Source organism: Egretta garzetta, unplaced genomic scaffold (assembly GCF_000687185.1).
Source record: "Egretta garzetta isolate BGI_Z169 unplaced genomic scaffold, ASM68718v1 scaffold339, whole genome shotgun sequence".
In the NCBI taxonomy this organism is placed as follows: Eukaryota; Metazoa; Chordata; class Aves; order Pelecaniformes; family Ardeidae; genus Egretta; species Egretta garzetta.
The window spans coordinates 1,627,774-1,655,087 of NW_009260800.1; the positions used below are offsets into that span (position 1 = coordinate 1,627,774).

The 27,314-nt window shown below is 38.3% G+C and overlaps 1 protein-coding gene across 1 annotated transcript in view; it reads left to right on the forward strand.

The window, feature by feature from the left end:
* Positions 1-27,314, forward strand: part of ESRRG (estrogen related receptor gamma) — a 233,433-nt gene that overhangs the window by 101,775 nt on the left and 104,344 nt on the right. Inside the window, exons 2-3 of the mRNA XM_035902206.1 lie at positions 7,085-7,500; positions 19,966-20,082. Coding sequence (XP_035758099.1) covers positions 7,085-7,500; positions 19,966-20,082 — 533 coding nt within the window. The remainder of the gene's footprint in view (positions 1-7,084; positions 7,501-19,965; positions 20,083-27,314) is intronic.

Here is a 27,314-nt window from a genome sequence, read left to right on the forward strand (position 1 = left end):
AGTAGTACTGCGTAACACAGCTAATAGGATATTTCTTGCATACACACGTGCAGAAGTAAAGGCCAGTTTTGTGATTTTTATATCAGCTTTATTTTTTGCCTTTCAGTTGGAGGGTTTTTTGTTTGTAAGTGTGTTGCAGTGACATACAGGGAATGCATTGGACAACTGTGTTACTGAGGGCTGGCACCTCTTCAGGTGGCTGGTGTTTTGGCTCAAAGGTGCAAGGTCTTTGAGTATTCTTTTTTTACTTTACTTTTTGTTCCCATAAGAGTACCTCATTTAAGGAATAAACATCTTGCAGTCTGAAAGGATTTAAATTCTGTTGGCTGTAAGTGCTTCAGCTTTTAGATTTGGAAGAGTAATGTTACGGTCTGTCAAACCATAGGATCTGTATGCTGCAGAGCTTGTGCATGTCTAAGGATACATTTAATTAAACCAGCATTAGTGCATCTATACAGACCTATTAAAACACTTAGTTTGTCTCAATAATATTGATTAAATAGCAGTAGTTTGTTTAATCTAAGTGTATTTTTGCTATTACTACGTTACTTCCAAGTAATCAGGGTAATAGTCATCATCAGTGAAATATCACGTTAGTTATGAAGTAATGCTATAAGAATTGATTTAGACTTGGCAGGAAAGGAAGGCTTTCTGTCATATACTGCCAAAGCCCGATTTGGATTATTAGAATGAGAGTTTTAAACATTAATTTCTGTTGGTATAAACAGGGTGTGTTTTATAGGCTTATAGGTTATTCCATACTCGAGTATCCATTATATCAAGGAACACCTCAGACAGTTAATTATGCAAAACATCATGTAAGTAATTACACAGTATTATTATGCATTTAACAGTTTTATTGATTTGCCAGTTGCTCACTTACAGTATTTAGAGCTATAAACAAGAGATGCTCACCCTCAGTTGAAATAGGTCCAAGGAAATGAGCTAAAGATAAATGACAGTAGTATGCATTGTTGCATCAGATGTAATCCTTAAATGTAGAAGCTGTCAACAGTGATAATTTGCAACACATTGGGGTATCTCAGGATCATTTCCTTCTTGTTAACAAAGTTTATCAACCAGGAAGCACAGGGAATCAATGTGAAATAGAAAGAGAAGCAATAAGGAATATTTATATACTGGCGGGGAGGGAGGGAAGGTTAAAATTATTCCCCCTCATTTTGGAGGGTCTGCAGTAATTGCAAGTCAGCCACTTGAAAATTTTGCTTTTTAAAAGCAGCGCAGAAAACAAACTAAGTGCAGCCACTCAGATTAGGTGCAAATGTGAAGGGCCTCAGATAATGGCTTGTTTTGTTAAACTAAAAATGACCTCGCAGTTGTGTAGTCTTCCACTGCCTTGTGTGTAGAAAGTGCTTTAGCAGAGCTTGGTAGATTGCATGCAGAGCAAAAATAACTGTTTGGGAAGCTGGATCCTCTGTCAGCAATCATCAGCTAACTCAGGCCACTGCTGGTAACAACATGATGGCTTCAAGCATTGCTGCTTCTGTTCCGGCTGCTAGTGGCTATGACAGCTGCTCTGGAAGAAGTCATTGGCTTGCTTGGCTTTCCTTTACCAAGGTGAAGTGGTGAAGGTTTCAAGAAAATGTAAAAGAAAGAAGAAATTACAAAAAACAATGAAACAGTCAACATTTGTTTAAAAAAAAAAAAAAAACCCAGCCCCAAACAGCAAAAGCTCACCACAGCCGTTCTGTTTTGCACAGGGTACTCTATACTACGTGGTTGTACACATGTGTTCATTAATAGAGACCTAATGCGTAATAACAGTTTTGTTTGTGCGTGCATGGGGCAAGATTAGCAATACTTTGCAATTAATGATCTCATCTACTTAGGTTAACCAAGCAGGCCTTACGATATTTCTTATTAAAAGAAGAAATCCTTTCTTTTCCTTCCCCCAACTAAGCCAGTGCACCTTTAATGCAATGATGATATGTTAGACCCAGCAGTTGTCAAAGCATCGTATTACTGTGATGCCATAATGACACCCTGTCTCTGTAAAGTAGTCATGTTTTCTCAAATCACACGTTGCACCGTTGATTTCTGACATGACACTTCATTCAGTCACTTTCCTTTTCTTCGGCATCTCCATTCTCTGACAATAGCAGCTGGTGCCCATTTTCCTACTAAGTGATTCACATTTTGCCACTCTACTAGAGTGCAATTAGCTGAAGCAGAAAAAAAATGCTCAATGTAAAGCAGCTCAGCTGAAATTGTTACTCAGCTCTTTAACAGGACCCGGTGAAAGTCTGGAGGTGGTGTTGTGGGCGTCGATGCAAGAAGCAACATTTTCATTTCTTTCCACACAAACGTTTTTCCCCCTCTTTCAGAGAAGCAGAGTATGGGAAATCACTGGATCGTGCTGCATTGTTTTCTGTCTACTGATTTTGGTGTAGGCCTGTGAAAAGATACCAAAAGTAGGTGCAGTATTTGAGAGGAACTGTGTTTTTTACAGTCAAAGCAAGGAGCTGGCTTCCATTCCTGGCTTCTGCAGGCTTCCTGTGTCACCTAGACCAAGACTTTGTTTCACGCATTGGTTTTCATAGTTGAAGTATGAGCATTACAAGTGAAGACCTTTTTGGTCGACATTCATGTGGGTTAGAGGAATGTATCGGAGGAAAATCTGATGGATTGTACTGTTAGTGTAACAAGTACCTAGGTGTGCCTAATAACACCTGCCTTGCTGATGCTCCCACGTCATCATTAAAAATGTCATTAAAAATGTCAACTGCTAACAACCTGTTCTGACATTTAAAGGAAATAGGGTAATTCTCTCTTCAAGAAAAGAAAAACTTTGTGTGCAGGTAAAAGTGGTCTTTTGTGTTGGTCTATAATAAAGGTGCTCACTCTAATTATTGTGACTAATTACTACTGTCACTGAAACCACCGGCGCAGCTCTGAAGTAGCAAATGATGCTATAAGCAGAGCTTTTCTTACTTAAAAAGCGGCCATGAAATGTGTTCACGGACTATAAAGTATTGGCCTGTTGTTTTGACCTCCTTTAGATATTGGTAATAAGGGAGATGAGGGAGAAGTAACTTTCTGAACCAGTTGCGTGTATGGATGGAATATAAAGAGCTCCCAGGGGCTTGAATGGGAAGGCTTTCTTTTTTAAGGCTGTATACTGTAATCAGATGCAGTTAATTTTTGCACTCCACTTGTGTATTGATACTGATTTAGCCGGTGTCAGCACTGTCAATATCATTAGTAACGTGGCAGGTAGATGGAAATATGAATGTGATTGCATTAATAAATTCTTAATATATTCAACCTTTCATAAGCAGATAGCATTACAATTTATTCGCTATTGTTTAAAACCATTTTAAAGCAGGAGTTCCATATTGAAGGCTCTGTCATTGTAGCTTTCTGCCAGCAGTGACAGGCTTCAGGTCTTACTTAAACGAAGAAGTTGTGACGTAAACATAGTAGAGATGTGAAGAGATGTATTGCGTATTACTCGAGGCTTGCAGCACCCTATGCGGTTTCTCTTGTATATGGGCATGGCAATGCTTCTAGAGCCGATTAAGTTACTTTCCCTAAAGTTACTGAAAGGAGAGTTTGCCCGAGAGCTACCAGTTGTTAAAAAACTTACCTGAGAGCAGCCCACCACAACTGGAGCTGCCATGTATTTGACTTAAAATCTAGTAAAGAAAAAAAACAACCCCACCAAGGCTTTAAAATAAATACTGTACATTTTTATATGACACATGTTATTTCTATTCATAAACCTTAACTAAATTTAGATTTTTATTAATCCAATGTGACCTAAAAATTTTGCATTAACAGCACAATGTGGAATTGGGCTTATTCTCTTTGAATGCAGATAAAGCCATCATCTTGAAAATAGCTCTTTCTGACAAAAAGGTGTTCTTTTGAAATAAAGTCTTTTTCACTACGTTCCTCTTAGAGTTAATGTGAATTTTAGTGCCTCTAATTTTAGATTGAAGTGAGGTCTAGAATAAAACCCACTGGCTGACAATTGAATTTATAGATAGTTGTGAATATTTCAGGCTTGAATAATAGAGCTGTAGAATTTCAGACACAGAGAGGAAGAGAGAATTAAGCTCCAACTGTAGTTTTAGACTATAATGCAGTGGTGTCTAGGAATTCTTCAGTGTAACGAGCTAAGTAGTAATTAGGAGGGAACTGAGGGAGGGATTTTACAGAGATCTAGCTTAGGCATTATTCCAAGTGTTCAGCATGATAATTTGATGGTGGTCCCACCTGCCATCCGTGTAAGATGGCTCTTGAATTACTTTCGTTCAGATGTGGTACAGTAACGAAGGAGTGAAAGCAGTAGGTGCCTGCTGCCCACCCACAGCAGCACCCAGCCTTCTCTCTGGTTCACCACCTTCGGGGGATTCAGAAGGTTTTTGTTCTCGGCGTCAGGCGCTGTTTTTGCTTTTCCTTGGAATGGTTAATGTTTTAACTGCATCTGTGCTTTGCCAGCATGCACCAGTCCAGTCTGTACTGTTTAAGCTGTAGCCAAAAGCAGCTCTGTCTTGGTTAGTACCAGAAACTGCTACTTCAGAAGCGTCAACAGACTGGCTTTAACCTAAGCAATGCTGGTGATGAGATTTTAATGCTTGTAGAGCCGAGATTATATTTTGGTTCTGACCGCTTGGTGTGGGAGATAGCCACTTTTGCACTGGCTAAGACAACATGCATTGGGACAACTAATTAATTGCAAATGTTTTTTCTGGGAAGGGAAGGGTGACATTCGAGCTCATTATTGCACAAATTAGAAAAAAAAAATCTGCAGCGGGAGTCTTAGGCAAGAGCGTGCCATCAAGCTGGTTATGACAGACTGCAGGCAGTGACTCCAATTGCTGTATTTTGAGGCTTTATATGTGGAGACTCAGCAGCAGGGAGATGAAAAGAAGACCAAGTACCTGTTTAGTCAATAAAAGGACCTTAGTGTTAGTGTACAGAAAAATAACATAAAAAATAAGTTGGTAGAATGTGCAAGTTAATTGATATTTTTAATCGTAGCTGTATAAAATTCAGTGTCAAAGAAAAGGGAGAGAGAGACTGAGAGACACCATGTTTTAGTACCCTAATAACTTCTAACTCTAGTCTAAGATCATAATGTATGTGAGAGCGGTCCAGTAATTATAAGGTAATAAGTGGAGTGGTGGTGTAAGTGCTCTAAATTAAAAGGAATTCGCAGAGCTGCTGTAAGTCAGTGCCGACCCGCTTTCTTTCAAACGTTGACTTGAGAAAAGTGCTTAGCCCAGAGTGCAAGTAGAGAGACAAGAGAGAGCTATCTATTAATTACAGCACTCATTAACAATGACGGCTACAAGGCAGCAGATGCAGAAGAAAAGGCACACGCTACTGCAGGCTGGCAAGGGGATTTCCCCCCCTCCAGTTCTTGAAGAAAGGACAACACAAGCAGGTGGTCCAGTGTAATAAGATATTTTCATGGCTTTAACCTTCCCATTTCCTTGGGCTTATTTGCTGACACCAGATAGCTTGCTCCTTACCCCCCCCCAAATAAGTACTGATTTTAAGTTTGGAGGGTAACATTTCTGCACATCAATCTGGCTATTTTCCAAATTCACGTGTCATTTGTTTTCAGTAGAATTTTACAGTAAAAAATCACAATTGAGAGGTCCTAGGTAAGATACATGGGCACTGATTTTAGGGTAAATCTTATCCTAAGCAGATATTTTTAATGAAGGGTCAGGCTTTGATCTCGGTTGCCCTCAAAGGAAACTAACTCTCTGGATTTATGTCTGTTTTCCATTGGTGAATTTGATTCCAGATCTTGAAGTAGAAATTGATTTATTTTTTTTAAACACTGAAAGGTGAAAAAGTAAAGACGATCTCAAAAATTACTTTAGAAAGTTAAGTCAGTCAAATTGTCTGGACTCACGCATTTGCTTTTGAAAACCTGAATCTATAGCTCCAGGTGGGTGGCCTTATGGGGTAGTTGCTTTTCTGCTGAAAATGTTTCTAGAGAAATGCTCATAACTGTCATCTGTACTTTGGCAGCTTCTGAGAGTACTGTCAGGAAAATGCTGGGTAGGCCATTTGCTACTGTGGTCTCACAGTCACAGCGGTAGAAAATGAAGATATTATCTGATTCAGAGCTTTCTAATTATTTTTTCTGTCCCTTGTTCTCCCAAAAATATGTTTAAAAATAATAAAAACTTGAGGATTGAATAGACAAAGAAGATTTTTTCCCCCCCCATGAGAAAGTACTAATTTGTCAGATCAAATGTCATACGGTTTTATTTCAGATTCTTAATTCTGAAAACGTGAGAACTGAGAAGACAGAATCTGACCTACCTTTTGAAAGACAAAACTTCTATCTAAAATTTCCTCTAATATTTTTTTTAATCTAAGAATCGAACATGTAAAATGTCAGATCCCATAGAGGATAATGGCTAGAAAGTAATTGCAGCCAGAGCTGATGAATCATTTCACTTAGATTTTGTGAAAATGGAGTCCAGCCTTAATTATTTGTTAGAGTTCCCAGTTGATGTGCTACTCTGTTACTAAATAGCTATATCTATAATAAAAGCAGTATTAATAAAGAAAAAAACCCACCTGTGGGACACTTGCTCTTCAATTCTGGGATCAGATCAATAGATAATGGATAAGTATTTTAGTCAAGTGTCTTGATGAATATTAATTACAGAGCAGAACATTTGTGTGATCAAACTTGGAAATATTTGTTCCTGATAATGATGGGATTTACAGAAAGAAAGTACCAACAGAAAAAGGAAGACATTTAATAGCCAAGTCATCTAATAGGATTTTTTAAATTTTTTGACTTGCTAGATGACAAGTTCAGAATTTAGAGTTTATGTGAAATTGACATGGAGCCTAGAGGGCAGGTGGAGGGGACAACAGACAGATTTGGCCTCTTTAAAGTTTTTGTTTACTGCCTGTCTGGAGCTTTGACAAAGCTCTGTCATGCCCTTATGCTGATTACCTTCATGTAGAACAAGAGGTATTGACTAATGAATGAATGATGTGCAGTCCCTAACCCTTCCAGAGCAGCCTTAAAGAGCATTGTCTTTAATACACAGATTCTTCTTTCTCTCTCTCCCCACTACAGGCTTCTCTGCAGAATGTCAAGCAAAGATCGACACATTGATTCTAGCTGTTCGTCGTACATCAAGACGGAACCGTCGAGCCCTGCCTCTCTGACGGACAGCATCAACCACCACAGCCCTGGTGGCTCCTCAGACGCCAGCGGGAGCTACAGTTCCACCATGAATGGACATCAGAACGGGCTGGACTCACCTCCTCTCTACCCTTCGGCCACAGGGCTTGGGGGCAACGGGCCGGTCAGGAAACGGTATGACGACTGCTCCAGTACCATCGCTGAAGATTCACAGACCAAGTGTGAATATATGCTGAACTCGATGCCCAAAAGACTGTGTTTGGTGTGTGGTGACATTGCATCAGGGTACCACTATGGAGTGGCTTCCTGCGAGGCCTGCAAGGCTTTCTTCAAGAGGACAATTCAAGGTTGGTTATTCTTTAAACAACTTTTCTTTCTTTTGCTCAAAGTGCAATAGCACAGTCCTTCACTAAATCCTGTTAGGACTTTAGATTGTACCTTTCCGTTCTTCATACTCTTTGGTCCTACAGATACTACTCATGAAAAAGCCCCTTTGGGCTTCTGTGGGAGTTCTGTCTGTCATGTGAAGCCCACTGCCATGTTTGTTTTGATTATGAACAGTAGAAAAACACTGGAAGCATCTGGTGCCCGTTCAGATTTGTTTTCTGTATGAGTTTCTCGTTGATTCCCATGAATGATTGTTGCGAAGAAAACTGATTATTTTTGGAAGGTTGTCACGGATGCCTCTTGAACACACCTTGTGGCTGGCATACAGGGATCCTGCTTGGGTTTGCTCCTGGTTACACCACCACCACACTTAAATTGTTACAGAAATCCAATTTATTTTTGTTAAAGCACCAATGCATTTAAAATTGGAACAAAATGCAATGGTGTAGTGCTTTGTGCTTATCAGTGTATTATTAATAACTAGTCTTTCACTCATACAATATACAGCGGCCTTAAACAAGTTCAACAAATATCTGTAAGATCACATACTGAGGAGAGTAAGTTGACAGCTTTTGGTCTCTGCCCAGTACTTTGTACTAATCTGCTCTTGATACATGTTACAGATACGCCACATATTTTGGGATAAACTAGTACAAATGGGATAATTTGCATGACCGCTTGTTTTCACTTCAGAACCAATGGTGGAGAGAAAATAACCTTCTGCTTTGATTTAGATATCATACTTTCAAGTAAAATTGAAGGTGCTTCATTTGAAGAACATGAGGCCAAGCTTGGCCCATACAGGAATGTAGTGTCACATTAAATTAAATTCAAACTTCAGAGACTAAAATTAGGTTGCTAAGTCCAAATTTAAGCTCCTCAATAAAACCCACTTGATTTTCGTAGATCTTGAGCAGCTGGAATTCTCAGGAAAGATGATACAATCTGGTGGTATACTTTTCTTTTAAAAAATCAGTTATGATAAGGAGCATAAAGTTAGTTTCATTTTGTAATTTCTCATCACCCAAAATCTGAAACATTTGGTCAAGATTTCTTTAGTACTTCCATATTTAATTTAAAATTAATAAGGAAAAATAATGAATGTTATTTTAATTTATCCGTAGCTGAGGCAATGGCCATTTTAATCTCCTCTCATCCATTTTACTACTGGGGGATTTGGGCCTTCTGCCAGCATGAAGTCCCCATTTTATGATGGCCGTATAGCCACCAAAAAGAAACATTAGACTTGAGTTGTTCTAATGGAGCTGAGTATTATAATATTTACAACCAGTAAACAAAAAGGCTGAGAGAGCTGGGCTTGTTTAGCCTGAAGAAGAGAAGACTGAGAGGGATCTCATCAACACTTACAACTATCTCAAAGGTGGATGTCAGGAGGACAGAGCCAGCCTCTTCTCAGTGGTGCCCAATGACAGGACAAGGGGCAATGGGCACAAACTGAAACATAAGCGGTTTCAGTTGAACGTGAGGAAGAACTTCACTCTGAGGGTGACAGAGCACTGGAACAGGCTGCCCAGGGGGGTTGTGGAGTGTCCTTCTCTGGAGATATTCAAAGCCCAGCCGGATAATGTCCTGTGCAGCATAGCATGCTCTAGGTGAACCTGCTTTAGCAGGAGAGTTGGACTGGATGATGTCCCAAGGTCCCTTCCAACCCCTGCCATTCTGTGATTCTGTGATACCTGTGAAGATTCCTAGTGGCCTCGGTTCATATGTAAAATGAGTGCATATGCAGAAACAGTGTGCTCATTTCAAGTCTTTGTGTTGGAAAAATTAAAGAGAGAGGTAGGTGATTTCACTTGACCTTCAAGAACATATTCAGAAAAGTTAAAAAAATCTTTCCACTGAAGCAATTTGTATTTTGTGGTTGCTAGACTGCAAGCACCAACTTGAACTAGCAAGTCTGTTTTTGTAAATGGTTTTTAATTGCTATGTAATAGCTGTCCTACAGAACTGAATTGATGCACAATTATTTTAGTTGTATTTTGAGCATGGAAAAAATGCCACAGAAATGTTAACTGATTGAAGTGTTGACTTCTGGCAGTAATAGGTAGCCTGCAATTTTGCACCGTACCACAGACAGCAAGTTTCTGGGCATGGAAGCACAAGGCAGGGACGTCATTCTCCAGATTAGCAACCTGGACTTGGCCACTCAGCTCAAGTTAGAACTGGCAGCTGTGCAAAAAGTCTCAGTATACTTAGAGCACTAGCTGCATCAGCAGGTGACAGTGCTGTGAAGACAAAAAAAAAAATGCAGTAAGGCAAAACCAAGCATCGAATGGAAAAGTAATAATGAAGAAACTAAGAATAGGAAGTATGTTACCATCATAATGTCATGGCAGCATCTTCACTAACGGTGCTGACTAAACTGACACAACTACCTAGAGTTTTCAGATGTCATCGAAAATAATGGAAGCAGTTTACTTCAGTGAATCAAACCATGGAAAGTGATAAAGTATATAAGAAAAAGGTACTCCTCATGTTTTAAATGGGCAAATTCTTCCTTTAGGGTTGCATGAAGAATAATTGCCCTGAGGTATTTTCTGCTCTAAATGTTAGAATTTAGCCCCAGTGTTCCTAGAGGTCGTTCTTCCCTGTTGCCATTTCACTTTCTGGTTCCTATCACATTCTTCCTTTGCTTGTTTTTAAATTAAGCTGATTGCTGCATAACTGCAAATAAGAAAACAGGAAAACAGAAAAAACCCAAGAAATTTATAAATACGGAATAGTAAACCAGACTACCTGAAGAGTAAAATATTGTAACTGTGCATATGTAAGGATAACATGGCTAGGCTCAAAGAATTGCTTATTTTAAATGCTAATAATTTAATTGTGACGAGTACTTAATGAAAGAACATTTGACTTCCCAAACCTTTCTTCTTTGTCATTCATGAGTTACTAAATTAGCTCAGACTTGCAGAACCTAAGTGCTACTCCTGTTGAAGTCATGGGCAAAACTGCCGTGACTTCGGTGAGGGCAAGGCTGAACTGATAAAGTTAGATTATGAAGCACATCTTGTGTTCACGTCAGGCCTGATGTCCTTTCCACTAAGTCAATGGGAGTCTTTCCATTCTTTCCATTTCAAAGGGGTCCTCTGAAATCTCAGTAGGTGAAAGCCACAGGCAGCTGTTCAGAGAGCCGGCACAGTATCTGTACACCACCAGCATCTTGCATAAGACAGAAGCAAGGCGCATCACGGGATACCTAGTAGCCCCTTACACAAGGCAAATTTCATTCTAATGTAGAGTATACACCTGTTTTTAAGGGTAATGGAGATTATCACTCCCTTTCAGATGACAGCAATTTAGTCTAGAAAGTGTCTGTTCCCGGATTTCTCCTCCTCTTCTTCCTACCTCTTGCAATACCTGCTAATTTTCTTAAAAGAAATTAAATGAACCCTGTCTTGAATTATAAGGAGGAGTAATTTTGTCTTTTTTGAATATATGTTTTTAACAAAGCACACAAATACGTTTGGGGCTGTGGTAAAGAATGCATAGATTATGATAAAAATCAGTAATATTAGAAAAAATTAGAAACAAGAAATTACCTGGCTAAAAAAATCAAAACAAAACCCACCAAACCCCCAGCTCAGTATATAAAATCAGTGTCTTCTTAGGTCATGGTAGAATCTAATGACATTCTGCCCCCTTTTGTGACTTATAAGGGATGAAAGAACTGGATGTTCTCTCTGCTAACCCTAGTACTCACTCAGCTGCAGCTCTCAGTTTGCTTCTGGGATAATTTACATGGTGGCTGATTGCAAATGTCTCACAGAAACAGACACACAGCCAAATCTCCCCAAAATTGGCTTAACATCAGGGATAGTAGAAAATAGCAACGTCTAAAAATAGTTACAGGTCCATTGATTTTTAGGGTGTCTCCACAGTTTTTGCTGTGCACTGTATTATCTTGAAAATGCCAAGCTTTCATTAAAAGAAAGAGAGAAAAAAAAGAATTTTTAGTTGTCAGCTGGGTGCAAAGTCTTGAGTTCAGCACAGAGGTCTTGTACTTACCAGGTATTTTGTAGTGAATATTTAGTGTAAATACATTTCTCATAATTTTTATTTGCTCAGTTATCATAAAGATTAGTAAGTACACAGTTTGCATTAGTAATAGGTAATTACCCAGTGCCTGTAACTTAAACATTTCTGCAAGTGGAGTGAAATGGTATTCTTGCTTTCAGTAGAAGGATGATAGGATTTACAGATTCAAAGGCAGTTTGCTATTTTGTTCTGTTTTAGCCTTCCTATTTCTAAAATAATGGCTTGCATCTAGACAGCTTTCTTCTACCCTTCTTCCAAATCTTCAGGACTCTTGTCTTTGGACTCTTTAAACCAGCAAGAAAAGGCAGTGTGAAAAGCCTAGGTACCGGTATGTTGCCTTCCTGGTAAGGCTCATTGCAAAAGTGTCAGAGCTTTCTTATTATTTCCTTGGACAGTGTTTGAATTTTCCCAACAAAAGCTAAAATATTTAGCATTCAATAGTCCTTGTAGTTCTTGGGCTTTGTTTTTTTGTTTATATGTTTATATTTTAAGGAAAAACTGTTGGATGAACAGTACTGAGACAGCAATCTTCTGTTTATACACGGGGTGAGTAAAGCAATAGGTAGTAAGAAGCCCTGCAATCATACCCTCACTGTCTCATTTAAGAGCTTTATGCCCGAGAGCTGTCCATGTCTCCTAAAACAAAAAAGAAATATTCCATCCTGGGAATACTGTTGCCTTTTTGGGCATTATGTGAACTTAGACCAAGTCTGCCATCTCATTTTATGCTGATCACCTAAGACCCTTCAGCTCTACAGTTCTGCAGTAATGTAGTTCCTATGGTCTTCAAAGCCTGCCCAAACTAGGAGCTAGATTAAATGGCTTTACACTTGTTCACCTTTTTGCTTACTTAAAGTTGGTTTTAATCCCTTTAGCATTCAGGTTTTTCAACCCGTAACTGAACCAATTTGATCTGTAAATGTGCAAATACTTTACAGTAAATATATTTATTTTTTTTTCAATCAGGAAAGTTAGAACTAGCTATGTAAATTCAGATAAGGTGACATTTAAAATGGGCAACATAAAGTTTGATTCGAAGTTGCATGTGACCAAAGTGGCTTCCAAAGGTTAATTTGCATCTCTCAAAGCTGACTCCCATAATACTTCACATCATTTTTGCAGAGGAAATGAAAGCAAATTAAGTAAGATTTTATGGCTTTTCAGCATCTTTACTGGTAGCTAAGATTATAGTTTTTTATAGGGAGATAGGGTGGAGGCTTGCATCTTGGTGCAATAGTCAGTGGACCTTGGCTCTGGTGCAAAGATGGCAGCCCTCCAGTGAACCTAACACTAAATGTCACCTGAATCCATCATTACCTGATTAAATCATTCACCTTCCTTATATAAGTGAAAGTGTGTGCATCAGCATTTCTTTCAAAGAATATTTTAAGCAAGCAATGATAGATATCTTCCCTTTTCCCCTGATTTCTCTGTGCCTATGGGCCAACCAAACTAGCGAGCAAGTATTTTTAATTCCTTCCAACACGTCTTTTAATCCTGTTGTAATGTCATTGTGTAACTATGGCAGCCAAACAAGATGAGACAATAAAATATAAACATGCTGAAATCTGAGAACCAGAGAGAACTTTAAAAGTATACAGACAGTTCTATCCTTTTTACTATCTATACTTTCCTTACAGCCTTGTAAATTATATGCTGCATTTAGATTATTAGGGAATAAGAATGAGCATCCTGATTTATGCACAGCTATTTTGAACCCATCAGAAATACTCAGAAAGAGATGTGGTTTACAAATAGTACCGGTACAGTGGTATGTATCAATGCCATTGTAATTAGGTCTGGATCTCTGTTTGTCATAAACATCTCTGAAAGCTTCCAGCCCGCTTACGAAGCTCCGTCTAGTTTGAAACTAGAGACATGTGAAGTCTCAGCTAGCAAGTGATTTATTTTAATGTTTCTATAACTTTTTTAATGACTTTTTTTTACTGCTGTGAAAGTCATTTGGTTTGCAGCTTTACAGACTGAGATGTTCTGTGTGCTGATAAACAAACAATGGCAATTTTCCATGCTACCTTGGTAGAATGTGTCAAAATCAACCTAGATAAAATACCAGTAGGGACAAAATGTAGATGGTTCGGTCTTTCTGACTTGGAGAACTCTTCAGTGACTCCCAGGTGGCAGGGGATCCGTTCTAGTTGTGTCTTCAAAGTGTGGATTCTCTCTTAAGATGACTTAAATGCCCTTCATTTCTGTTGAAGATGGAGTAGTTGACTCCAGTAGGAATCAAAGGTAGTTTGGCCTTTACAGGTGTCATCCAACACCCCCTAATGGCAGCCTCATATTGAAAATTACAGTGGTTTTTATGATGCTGGAAACTGATCTACCTGAAGTGAGAGGCTGATGCAAAAATGTCATGCAGTCAGACCAGCCAGCATCACCTTTACATTTTTGTTTTAAACCTCCATTCATGTTGCTTTCTAGGAATAAAAGAAAAAATAAATTAAAAAATATATCTTAGAATTTCTAAGTGTATTATAGTTCAGTAACATAGTACACTGACTTCTTTTAAACAACTCAGCATAGCGATTTCATTTAAAATGTACTTTTAAGCTGGCTGTGTCCCTCTGTCAAATACTGTACTGTAGAGTTATTTAAAAACTAGCTGCTTCTCCTGAGTTTTCTTACTGTAACAGAAAAGGCAACAGAAGCAGCAGAGACATAAGCATAATCCTTCATGCATGGTCCTATCATCTTAAAAAAAAAAATTGAGACATTTAGTAAGCAAGTTTTTAAATGTTCTGTAACTCTTGTTCTATAACTCTGCTTCTGTGGGTGAAAAATTGTGAATAAAGTCAGTAATCAGCTCCAGATGACATGTAGAAGAATTCGTAGGTCTGTAAATCTTAGAGCAATCTACAGTATCAGGTGAATCCATCTAAGGATTTGTCAGCCAAAACTGGATTCAGTTAGGTTCAAATCCAGCCTCATTCCAACCCCATTTCTCAATTCAGTTGAGTTCTGGCTGCAAAGTAGGGAATGGGGTCTGCAAGAATGGAAACTTTAACCTGAAAGAAAATAGTTTAACTTTCCTCAGGTCAGCTTTGCTAAGACTGATAATCATCAACCAGATTTTAAGTCCATCTGGGACTTTTTGTCTATCCTTCTTTTCCTAAGTTAGCCTATTACTCTTTATTTCCAGTAGCACCTACTTCTCACTTTCTGAGGAACTATTCTCTTCTGGTTGGACTACGTATCACGGTGTGACCTAACATACCATAATTTACTCTCTGTGTTGGCTTAGATTCTTCTGTCTCTCTTTCTAAGACTTTTATTAATTCCCAGAAGACCTACTGCTGTAATCCTGGCTACCTTTCATTTTCCAGTGTTTTCGTGCATACCAGTCCACAGACAAGCAGGTTTATTCCTTTGGGTCTGTCACCCAGGAAAACAGAGCATGAAGGTGGTACCTGGGGTAAACCTTATTACAGAAAGACTTAAATCCAGTGATGCAGTAGCCTCTATTAAGAATAATGAGAACACTTGCTTTTTAAAGACAAGTTTTTGAAAAAAAATATTAGGAAGCTCAAAGATAAAGTTTGGGAGAAAAATCGGGCATTATTGAAGATAAATAGAGACTGAAATACAGTTTCATGAGCTGATTATAACATAAAATTACTACATTGAAGGAATAATTAATTTGCATCTGGTTTGCCTTTTTTTTTTTTTTTTTTTTTTTCCCCCTTCTGGACCTACTTTCCCACACAGTAGAAGTTTCGATACTGATATCTTCAGCATTCTTCCTGCTGTTTTAAGTGGCTCATGGCTACTTTTTCCAAACACATTTTCATCCTGTATCTCAGTCTTCCCTCATGTCTTTTACTTGTCCAAAGATTTTCTGAGTATATTCCAATAGCTCATAGCAATCCTTTTACATCTTTAGTGTTATAGTATCAAATGTCACAGTGTGAAAAGGGAAATAAAGCTGCTTCTAAGAATTGCTGTCCGCAGTTTCTATTCTTGTTGGTATTTCTGGAAGAGAGACCCCTGTTTCGGCCTGTCCCACAGACTGGAGCCAGTTTCTAGAGCCAGCTTCGCACTCTTGATATCTGTGCGGTTCTAAAGTTGTAACTGTTGATGACAATAACTTCATTTGGGATAAGATGCCAAGGTGTAAGTCCCAGTGCTTTCAGTGGCCTCTTCTTTGCCATGGTTCTCACTCCTCGTCTTCTGTTACCTTGAGCATCGCTGTCACTTCCTGCAAGAAACGGCCAAAAGGGTCTTGAGAATCTTGGCTAAGTCTAGTCGATTGCCTGGCTTTGGAAAGCAATTGAGTAAGTCCCTGTACCATTAAAATTGTACTATGACTCCACATCTTATTCAGGTAGCCTCCAAACCTCATCTGTGAGATGAAAAAAATGGCATCTTGGCCCACTTATCCTTGAGCTGTGTGTAAAGATCTGACAGTTTGAAGCATCCAAAACCAGAGAGCCAGTTACGCAGCGCAAGTTTTAGCAGTTCACCTGCTATCTCAAGATCAAATGGCATCATATTTTTAGTGAGTCAGTTGCTCTTGATAGGCACCATGTGTTAGAAGTATTTTCTCATCTTTTGGCTGAGATAATAAAACTTAACAAATTAGTAGAAAAAGGGAACTGTTTTTAGATAAACGTTCCTCAGTGCATGAGGAGAGAAAAGGCACTCAGGTTGGCATAAATCCCGTTGTATTAGTATAGCACAGGGCAATGTGTTTGGGGAGTGAAGATTTGACATATATTTTTATTTTCAAACGTCATACTAATTTACATTACTCAGCCCTTTAACTGCCAAACTGTAAAAGTCCATTACGCTACTGAAAGGAATATACAAATTATCCCCTGGCACTTCAGGCAGGAGTTTTACGTATACGCTGTTATTCTATCAGCCAGCTAGCTGCACGATTCTATTAAGGAGTAAGTGAGAAAATTATATTGCCTGCAAACTAATTGTACAAAAGACTGAAATAAGTAATCAGAGCCCAGTCCTTTCTGTAAACCAGCCAGGAGATATTATAAATTGCTCGATCGTTCTTGTCAGCCCAGTTTAAAGACTCAGAGCTGCCATGTTGATTTTGTTCACTATAAAACACGGCTACCTCTCCAACTGTTGACAGGACTGGGCAAACTCAACTTTTACTAGCTGCTCAGTTTCAGCCTCTAGCATCATGCAATAGAAAAGTAAATGGTAGAGCGTCCTTCTGAATCTTCCTTATTGAAATAAAATGCAGATCTGAGCATCTTGAATGCATGTCGTGTACCTATGAAATTGTACAGATTCTAAACCACTTTTTAAATAATTTCTGTTTCTTAATTTTTAGTGTATGGAAGTAAATAAGAAATTATGAGAGCCCTAATGACCTGCAATATGCAGTAAAATTAGGTTTTTACCAAAAATATGTCTACTAATACTTTGAGTGCTAGGTAAAACACATTTTGAGTATGATATATATACACGTACATATCCATTGCAAAATTCTATGAGGGTTTTTTTTTTCATTTGTTTTGTTGGTTGGGTTTTTTTAAGGAAACTCACTGGACAGAAATGAAGTCTATCCCTGGGAATATTTAATAAAATACTGCGTTCATATGTGAAATGGTGACAAAATATTAGTTTCCCTGAATTCTTACTGCGGTCTAGCCATGATCTAAAATGCTGAAACACTTTAGGGGAACCAGCTATCGCCATTGGTAAGGTGTGTATCTTTGCTGCAGCAATCAATCCAGTTACTGTAACTCTACTGAGTTCATTGGAGGAACCCTTTCCAACATCTTCAAAGTTTATTTTCTGACATCAAAAATCAAGATTGAACATCTGCTGTAAAATATAATTCATAAAAGCAAAGCAGCCTAAATTGATAGAAGATTCCCCCTTCTAAGCTAAAGTACTGGAATCTGAGTGACTTAGAATAATAGCTTATTTTAGATTTCTTTAGGTGGCAAGAATTTGCAGGAAAAGTAAGTTACATTGTCTGTGCATGGCGTGCTGCTCGCTACAGACCCGTGCTGTGTTTCACAGGATTTTGCACAAAACTGAAATGTCAGGGTATGGATTAGAAGTGTCTACTCAGGGAAATAAGTAATCTTGCTTATGTTTTTCTGGTTTTGAATACTGCTTTTTGGTGTTGACATCTGTACCTTTGTCATCTGTGCCTTTGCACAAGGGCTCTGGCTATACTGAGAGTGCTCCACTTGCCTTGGTACAGGGCTTTGCTTCTTGAAGTTTTATGTTGTAATCTCAATCTTGTTTTTGATCGTTTCTGACCTCGTGCAAAGATATCTTTGATCTTGTGCAAAACATTTCTGATTCCATGTTTCTTTTTTTTTAAATAGGGATGGTAATACATTTATTACTATAATATGATGAAGTTAATTAGATACAATTTGTGAAAGGCTTTGAAGATGTCCCTGTGTAGTGGTTGTGCCCCACTAAGAATGCCTCGTTAGAGTGTGAGAGGATAATGTGAATCTTTTTTTAAGCTTGCCCATACCATCTTTTCCTACGTATCCTTCCAGAAGTGTTATTTCCTAACTTCGCTAATGCATATCGGAAAGAAGTTTTGCAGGAACCATTGTGCTGAATTTCCTACCCACTGTATCCTTCAGTTTCTTACATAGCTTTTTTCTCAGGAGCTAAGGAAGGGGAAGAGGACTAAACTGAAGTTTGAGTTTTGTCAACAAGAACCATTAGCATTCAGACGTACCACGATCTGTTTTACTCGCCAGCATTGCTAAGTCTGTCATGCAGCAATGTTCAGGAGGAAGAAAGCCTGCAAAGGCCTGAAAAGTATGCTGGTTGTATTGGCAGAATATACGTTGCACCACGCAGACCTCCTTTATCATAAATACTTAACCAATTTTCAATAGATGTAAGTGGTTTAAGTATTACTTCCTGTTGAATTAGCAGTTGCTGAGCATTTGAGTCTTTGTGCAATCCTGCAATCCACTAATGTGATATTTAATGAGGAGACATCAGTCTGGAGAAAGGTAGTCAATATAAATCAGTGTTTACAAAGTGTGATTAACTCTGAAATATTTCATCAATGCTGTGGTCCCAGGCAGACTCTATGCTAATTATTAGAACCTGCGCATGTTTCAGGGGCTTTGAGGGACCCTGAGTGCAGCAAACATGGAGCAGCAAAATTGCAATTATGTTCGGACTGTCTCTGATGACAATTTATGCATTTGGTGTGATGACCTCTTGCTTCCCAAGAGGGCAATAAACAGAATGCATTTTCATTAAGATACTAATGCACTTAATCACAGGGGGAAAGGGTTAGAAAGTAAAGAAATACCTTTAAAGCAAGATGTGACAGGCTGATGGGAAGGATACTTTATTTAAGTCAGTTTCCTGGTGAAACTTCTGACTGCTGCAAAGTCTGTCATACTGAATGTAGTCATGGGCAATAGGATGCATGGCTGGGTAAATGAATAAGCTGAGCTAAGCTGTTTTATGAGAAGTACAGTGGTACTAGGGCAAAAGAGAACCGATGTTCTCCCATCTGGACTTGGATGCCCAAAGACATGATTTTAAAACATGTAAAGAAAATTACTCCTATGTATTTTACCCATTAATTTTCAGGCTCTTTTTTTTTTTTACTTTCGAGGATAAATAATATGTACTAAGCAGTAACCAAAAAAATGGAGATACTGCTTTGCCCAGGAGGGCTCACATTTAAGGATCTAGCTTGTTCTAGGCCTTAAGGAGAGTTGAGAGAGGCAGAGGGAAGCATCTCCCCCAGTTTTTGTTATTCTGACTACTTGGTAGGAATGATGCTATTTCCGATGCCTCTCAGTACAGCAACTCTGTCGAAATTATAGAGAGAAGGGGAAATGTCCTGGCTGAGAGATCTGACGGGGCAGCTGTAGAACCTATGTTCTACGTATGGGGTGGTGGCAGTGCTGGTGAGCTCTGCCTGATACACCGCGCCTACTGTTGGGGAAAGAGAAGGATGAAGCTCTGTTGATTGTGCAGTAAAGCACAACAGTCTCCTTTTCATATTCTAGACAAAGAAAGACTGATGAAATTGGTAAAAAAAAGGAAATGAGTGCTCAGGATAGGAGCCTAAGCATGTGGCTTAATACAGACAATAAACAACCAAAGTTCCTCCATAGGCTCATGCTAATTGTGGTTTTGTATAATTTTTTTTTTAATACAGCTGTCTTGATTTTAAAAAAAAAAAGTCAAAAAGCTTATCCTTTAACTCAGCTTTTCATTTTGACTTGAAAGGTGTTTCCTTTCTGTAGCACTCTTTACTCTTGTTACATTCCAAAATTAAACATAACAGCAATTGTATGAGTATTTCGTATATCCATTGTGTTGGCTGGTCAGTGATTCAGAATATCTTCCTTTTCCTGTACTTTCTATTACAGGTAACATAGAATACAGCTGCCCAGCAACGAATGAATGTGAAATCACAAAGCGCAGACGCAAGTCCTGCCAAGCCTGCCGCTTCATGAAGTGTCTAAAAGTTGGCATGCTGAAAGAAGGTAAGACTGATCAAGTCAATGTGTATCCCTCAACAATTGTAGGGCAATCAGGAAAGAAGAGAGTTCGGTGAGTGTTCTAATCAGTTATTGTAAAGGCAATTTTCATGTATACTTGGTCTTTCTGACAGTCTGTTGCTAAGTTATGGAATCATGGTGTATCTACATAGATTTCATCATCTTTGGAATATTTCTATGTGTAGTACAGCAAAATGTACCCTGGCGTTCAGTCTCCTTTGGTAGGTAACTAATACAGTAATCATAAAAATATATCCTCTCATTTTCCTTAATGCTTTAACATAATGAATTCTCAAAGATTTCTTTCCTCCATTCCTTATCCACTGTTAGTCTGTCCCAGTTCCAGCAGAAGGGCACACTGTGCCGCCTTTTCCATATTTTTACTCAGTCTTCATTTCATCAGGACAAACAAAAGTGTTACTACTCAATTAAACAAGTATAAATATTGAATACGTGTACTGAAGTTACTGTAACTACACTGGAGCAAATAATGGCATACAGAAGAGGAGAATCCACCCCTCTTTTTTTTTTTAATTTTTTTTTTTTTTTTAAAGTATGTGAGAATCCCTGCCCCTCACTGTAAGTATATGTTCAGTGTTTTAATTCATTAGTTACATTTTGGAGATATTGAATAACAGGTAAATATAAGTAAATGTTTCCAAGAAGCAGTACTATCCCACCTGGAACCTGATTCATCTATGTTACAGAAAGAGGCAATTCCTGAAGTCTTGGTTGCCTGCCATGCACTTCTGTCGCTGTTAATGTATATGCAAAAATACAGTTTTATGTGCGTGTATTGTATACGTTGTTATTGTAGTGCACTGTTACCACCAAGAAAGAATAACAGGAGATGTCATGGACTTCTGAGCTAGATAAACTTTTAAAATAAAATCAATGTAATGTTTTCTAAATATTGTGTCTAGTGGAGAGTACTTTGTGTTAAGCGACCACTTTAAAATAGTCCTATGCAATTTTGCTTTGTCAGTGCTTAAACAGTCAGCTTTAAAAGATGGTTGATTTTTGCAAATCGTTTGATGGTAATTTAAAAAAGGTTTAAGTACACAGCTATCAGGGTAAAGTCCAAGAACAACATAGACCAGTGGAGAGATGATGGACAAATTAGGCCTATCACGCACCTACAGACATATTCTTATTGGATTATACTTACTAAGAATAAACCTTGTTCTGTGCAACTGCTTTGGCAGATGCTATGATCCTGTGAGCCAAATCCTGCTGTCCTTAGTCTTACTTGAGCAAAACTCCTGTCAGATTCAATGGGGATTTCGCCTCAGTAAGAATGGCAGGATTTGACCCTCTCTTCCAGTGGTGATGGGAGAGTTCTTGCCAAAATCTTCATACAACTGACCACTAGGAGCAGTTACTTAAAGGTTAAATTGTGATGCTTAGATAAACTGTAGAAAGAAAGGAATGGCTGGGCAGGGCACCTTTTCAAAAGGGACTGTACTTCTTGACATCTTTTTTTAGTAAGTTAATACCCCATATCACTAGTAACCTAATATACAGATATATTGAGCAACTTGTTTGGAAATGAAACAGTGCTACCAAGAGTATATACAGGCAAATTGGTTTAGATCTTTTCTTTTAAATTTTGGGGGCAGCATTGCGCATCCATTGACATATACATATTTAAAAATCTAGTCTGTGTGCAGCTTCTGGGACTGCACAAGGAAACTAAGTACCTCTTCTAGAAATGAGTAATGATCTCGGTTACCAAAATCAGGCACAAATTTACTGTTTCTGCACTCAGTTTTGGTAACTGAGATAGTTTAGTTAGACAATTCTGATGCACATTGTGAATAAGATTTTTTGCATGGATGTTCATTGTCTATGGATGCAAATCAATCCCACAAGTTTTCTTAGTCTGAATTTCATAAATTGCCTACCCTAAAAGTACATACCTTTTTCTGAAAGTTCTACAATGACAAAATAACTAATTCCTTTGAAAAGAAGGTTCCTTTGTTAGCCCCACTCCTGAGGCAACGTCACAGTTCTGCTCTTATTGAGTGAGTTTTTCTGTCAAAACACAGATTTCTACATATTTTTAATGACTGAGTCTTTTCATCTGGGAGAGAGCTTATAGTCTTTTCAGGTGTTTCTTGCCTACCACCTAACAGGACAGCCTAAAAGGACCTACAAGGGCATTTTGTTTTCTTTCCCCATTTTAGTGGACACTTTTCCTTGTGAAACCATACTGATTCATAGCACAGTTTTAGGACTGTACTTGGAATAGTGATTTTTTTTTTTTTCTTCTGTTCTTGTTGGAAGGTGTTTTTGGAGACAGGTGGTGTTGTTTTTACCTATGGGGAAAGTCTGGAGATGAATTTTTGGCTTTGGATTTGACCACATCCTTTATGCACAGAATGAAGAAAGAGTATATACTTACTTCTTTCTTGTGTGAAGTGGTGTAAATTTATTGATTAGCATTGAGCTGAAATAATGCCAGCTGTATCTTAAATGTTTCTTTATGTACAGACAAGGATTTCAGTCCTGTGCAGCATGTCAGAGATCATGCTGCAGTAAATCTATTCAAATGTAAACCTGTTCAATTCAATTACCAGTTTATAATAAAATTTGCTGCTGCAGCCTCCACGTTTGTCACAGCAGTCTCTACATGCTGATGGCACAGCATGCCTGGAAATTGACAGCCTAAATCTATTTACAAAAAAAATTTAGTTGCAGACCTGAAATAAAATCAAGTTTAAGCAGCTTTGAGAGGAGCATCATATTCCTTACAAGAACTTCTGCACATCTGCCAGTGTGCATCTTCTCTAGAAATCTTATCTTGTTAGTGGGGAGTTTTCTTCTAGAATTTTTCCTTAAAAAACAGTTTTTAAATGTAATCCTAAGTGAAACAATTATCAGACATTGTGCTTCTCTTCACGTTTGGAAGGACTTTTTATTACATTGTCATTTTGTGAGTTGCCATATAAAATTCATGATAGAAATCACAGTGCCTGGAAAAAATATCCTGAGTTTTATTTTAGCTTTTAGGGCAAGGTCCGAAAACCACTTACAGTAAAATATATAGAGTGGCTTCTCTTACGACAGCTGCATGTTACATCATTTATTGTGGGAAGATAATAGTGCTTTTCATCCAGCATCCAGTGTTTCTTCGAGAGACCTAGTGTTAGAAATTTGGGGCCATGTCTTGGGGTCAAACCCTGGGAGGGAATTGGATCTGTGGTCACATGTAATACAGGGTGGAGCGGGGAATTTCTGCACATACTTGCAAGGATGTCAATGTGGCATAGCCAGCAACACCTAGATCGAGATCCTTAACAATTTTGTAAGATGTGGGCCAGAAGCTAGAGAAGGAAGGGTAAAGCAATGTCACACTGGGCTGAGCTGGCAGGGGATTGAAGTCCTGCCTTGCACTTGTATCTCCAGCTGAGTAGCACAAGAAAGTTACTACAGACTGACCCAGAGGAACGCTTTGTTTTGGTTTAGCTGATGGACTGTTACTTGAAAACGTAAGTCTTAGGTGTATGGAGGTTTTTGCATGTGGGTTTTGCTTCATACTGAAGCATTTAGCAGATGCTGGTGAGCTTTTAAGCACATGACAAATATGAGGGTGTCATAATTTCATTTAGTTTCCTAGATTATTAGCAGCACAGCAGAATATACTTTACTCAAAAAAAAAAGTTTTACAGTTTTCTATTTTTAATTTTGTGTGTCAGTATTATGAAAAATTGGCTTTTCAGGGATCGCAATTGGTTCTCCTGAAATACAGTTTCTTTGACTGTGCTTATGTTTTGGTGGATTCTCTCAGATTCACAAGAACAGATGAAACAACATAAAGATTATTTTGTAGTGTTGGGAGAGACTTTTCAAATGTATCCCTAGTCGTTTCTTTAAATAATATTACAGTTGCTGAAAGGGGGCAGGGAACAACAATTTGGCCTTTTAAAAACGAACGCTTGAAGACATTACTCTAGTTTTCAGTTCTATTGGTTTATAATCAATCCTTTAAGTTTGGCTTTTCAGACGCTTTGGAAGCTGGTGATTAGTTTGCTTCAGGTGGTAGAATTAAATCTGTGTTCATGTGCAAGAGTGGGTGGTTTAGCTATTTTCCTTTTTGTATAGCTAGTTGGAGTGAGACAAAGAGGTTGATTTTTTTTTTTTTTTTTCTTTTCTGAGAAGGAAAACTGGATGTAAAACTGCAAAGTTGATCGGGAAATCATGAGTAGATATCTGACTCCCCCCCGATTGCTAGTCGGTCTGGTTGAATTCTGCTTTTAGTCTTCCATTAGTACTATATGCCTTTTAATACTATCTGTGGGACTACTTACTAGCATGTGTCTGTGATAGCAGATATTATTACAAGTTTGTTATACCACAGGTCTTGTTCAGAATAGCTGCCCACGTGAAATGATTCCACTGGAGTAATTATTTTTTTTGTTTCAGATGCAGCATTCATATAACTTTTTTCAAGAGGTTAGTCCTTATGTTTGAGTTTTCTCGGTGGAGGCAAAGCCATAGCCTCCGTTTTATGTGTCCCTATATTGTAGCAAGGTTAAAAATTACAGTTCAGAGGGGAACCTATTGAGTAGCACTAACACAGCTTTTAGACCATTTGAAATATTGTGTCCTGTCTTAGCTCTTACAGTTCTGAGCTGTGCTAGTTCATACTTCTTACAGGACTGTTGACACCAAAACATGTCCCATATCTCTCTCATCTCTGATATCTGGGTGTTTTCAGAATTTTTTATGGGTGGTTTGTAGTGGCTCATCTGCATTGCTTTTTATTTCAGGAAGTGTAGTTCATAAGTGGATGATACATAAGGAAACAAATTTAAGTTTATGTGAAAAGTAAATTATACCATAATGAAGTGGCAGAAAATTTGGGTTGTGTCACGTAAGTCTGTTTGTATTTTCCTTATGAATGGATGGCCTTTACAAATTATCATCAGCCGCTTTGTACCCAGTTAGAATAGGCAGAGTGACAGAATTCCAGCTTAGTAAGTCCAGCTGTTAAAAATGGGAGGCCTGATCCTCACCTTGTATTAACGGAAGCTGGTGGAGCTACATTAGATTGCTATTCATTTGACAGGTTTAGCAATTTATGCTATGGGGAAATTAGCAATGTACCTTTTTGTGTCTGTGAATCTTTACTGTTGCTAGTATGTTAGCAGTCATTCAGGTTCTAAAAATGAAGAGAAACTCCTCAAGCTCATCATCTGTCAATGCTGACTTCAGTGTAACCCTTCCCATCACAGTAGTGCAGTTGGCATGTTGTGCTTACACTCCTCACTGAGTAGCCCTTAACATTTCGCATTCATTACTTTGCTTGGGTTTTTTTAAAAGGTTTCATACAGTCCCTCAAAGTGACTTCAGCATCCCTAGGGCAGTGTTAAGGCAGTAGTCGGAAACTGCCTTGTGTGTAAAGAAATTCTGTATTTTAAGTATTTTCCTTCAGCAGTGACCTGAATAAAAGCAATTGCTGACAGTTTTTTAAACGCTTGAGCATTTTAGATGGTCACAGTACTGTAATGAACTGGAAGATTATTACACATTAATTAAACTTTTTCTTAACATGTTAAAATTGGGGTTCTCTAAAGTAGTTTTGCTTCACACTTTGAGAGATTTCATTAATTCATATAGAAGAATGCATTTTTGTAAAGAGGTATGTGTATTTTAAAGCATAAATTACAGAGTTTATTATGCAAAGATTACTGTATGAACATCTTTGGCTTGAGTTAAGCAGCAGATCGGATTAAATTATCATATTGATCCTTTCTGGTTTTGACAATCTATGAAAATGAATCCGATACAGCAAGGAGAATAGGCAGCTTGAGTTCATTCTTACATAAAGAGATGCATGATATGCACAGGAGCAGATTAATGGATTCTCTCTCAAAATAATAAATAAAACTAAGCAATCCTCTTTATAACTAAAAATGTGTTTTCACCTATGTTTTGAGGTTAGCGAAAAAGCCTGCTTAATAGGATTCCTCCTAACAACGTCTCCTTTGAAAAGACCTGTGCATGAGACATTGCCAAGGTAAATTTCTCTCACAAGTCTAATACCATTAGTCTGCCAAGAAGAAAGCAGAAATTATTGTGGAGGAAGTTTTAGTTTTTGCTGCCTTCAGAAATTAGAACAAAGGGAAGGCGAAAGCATTAACAGTATTCAAAGAAAATATTTCTGTACAGGATGACAGTTAATAGAGCGGTGTTGACCTCAGCGATATTTCTTATGCTCTCTGTTGTAATATTATACTTAAGGAGCTCCTTCATTAATGCAGGATATTAAACAAAGATCCTGTGTTATAACATCAAGAGATAACACAGTACGTCTTCTGTTGAAGTCTCTTCTGAATATCAATCCTTTTCTATGTTTCAGTGTATTATGAGGGAGTTTGGTTTCTAGTGCAGGTATTGTTTGCCCCTCCTTTCCCCCTTGCTCTCCTTTTCTTTCTTTCATTCAACCTGTGCTTGGTTTAATATATACTGGGACCTGTTAAATCTCCTTGGAAACAATAGAAACTAATCTCTAAGTGTTGTTGGTGTTCATAAGTAGGCCTCTTTCCTCCTAACCAAAATGTGGCCTGATAGCCCAGTTCACACATTAGAACTGACAGCCCAATTTGTCTGCCCTAAAACACGGCTCATGACCATCCACTCTCTGCAACTGATGAGGAAGGACAAACTATTCAACTGCAGGTTAGTGTTTATAGTGAGCTCAAGCAACTAGCATTTCTATTCATCCATTAAAAAATACTCAAGAAAAAGCAAATACTGGAGACGCAGATATTCTTTCTGGGTTTAGAAATCACACGAAAGTACCTACAGCTAAGTCCAGCTGTTGGCCTCCTGAGAAGTTCTCACGGTGCTTGTGTTGCAGTGCTGTGCCAGTCTGGTTTGTGTTCTGCCTCTGAGCGTTTTTGGTCCCCATAATCTCATTGGGAATGAAACAGAGAAGTCCCAGCAATTCACTGGACTCAGTGTTTAAACAAAATTTCTCTCTTTCTAGATACAATTTTGATTTGAGGTTGTCCCTTTATACAGATACTCCACTTTCATAAAAGAGGTGGTATGAGGTGAATGTAGAGAAAACAGTACTGTTTATACATTTGTGTTTGAGCACTATTGAAATTTCTTGGCTTTCTACAGATTTGCAAATGTACTTCTTTTGACATTAGCATCTCCTGATCTGGGGTCAAAGTTGTTTGCTGGCCCACTCATCTGCAGCTTCC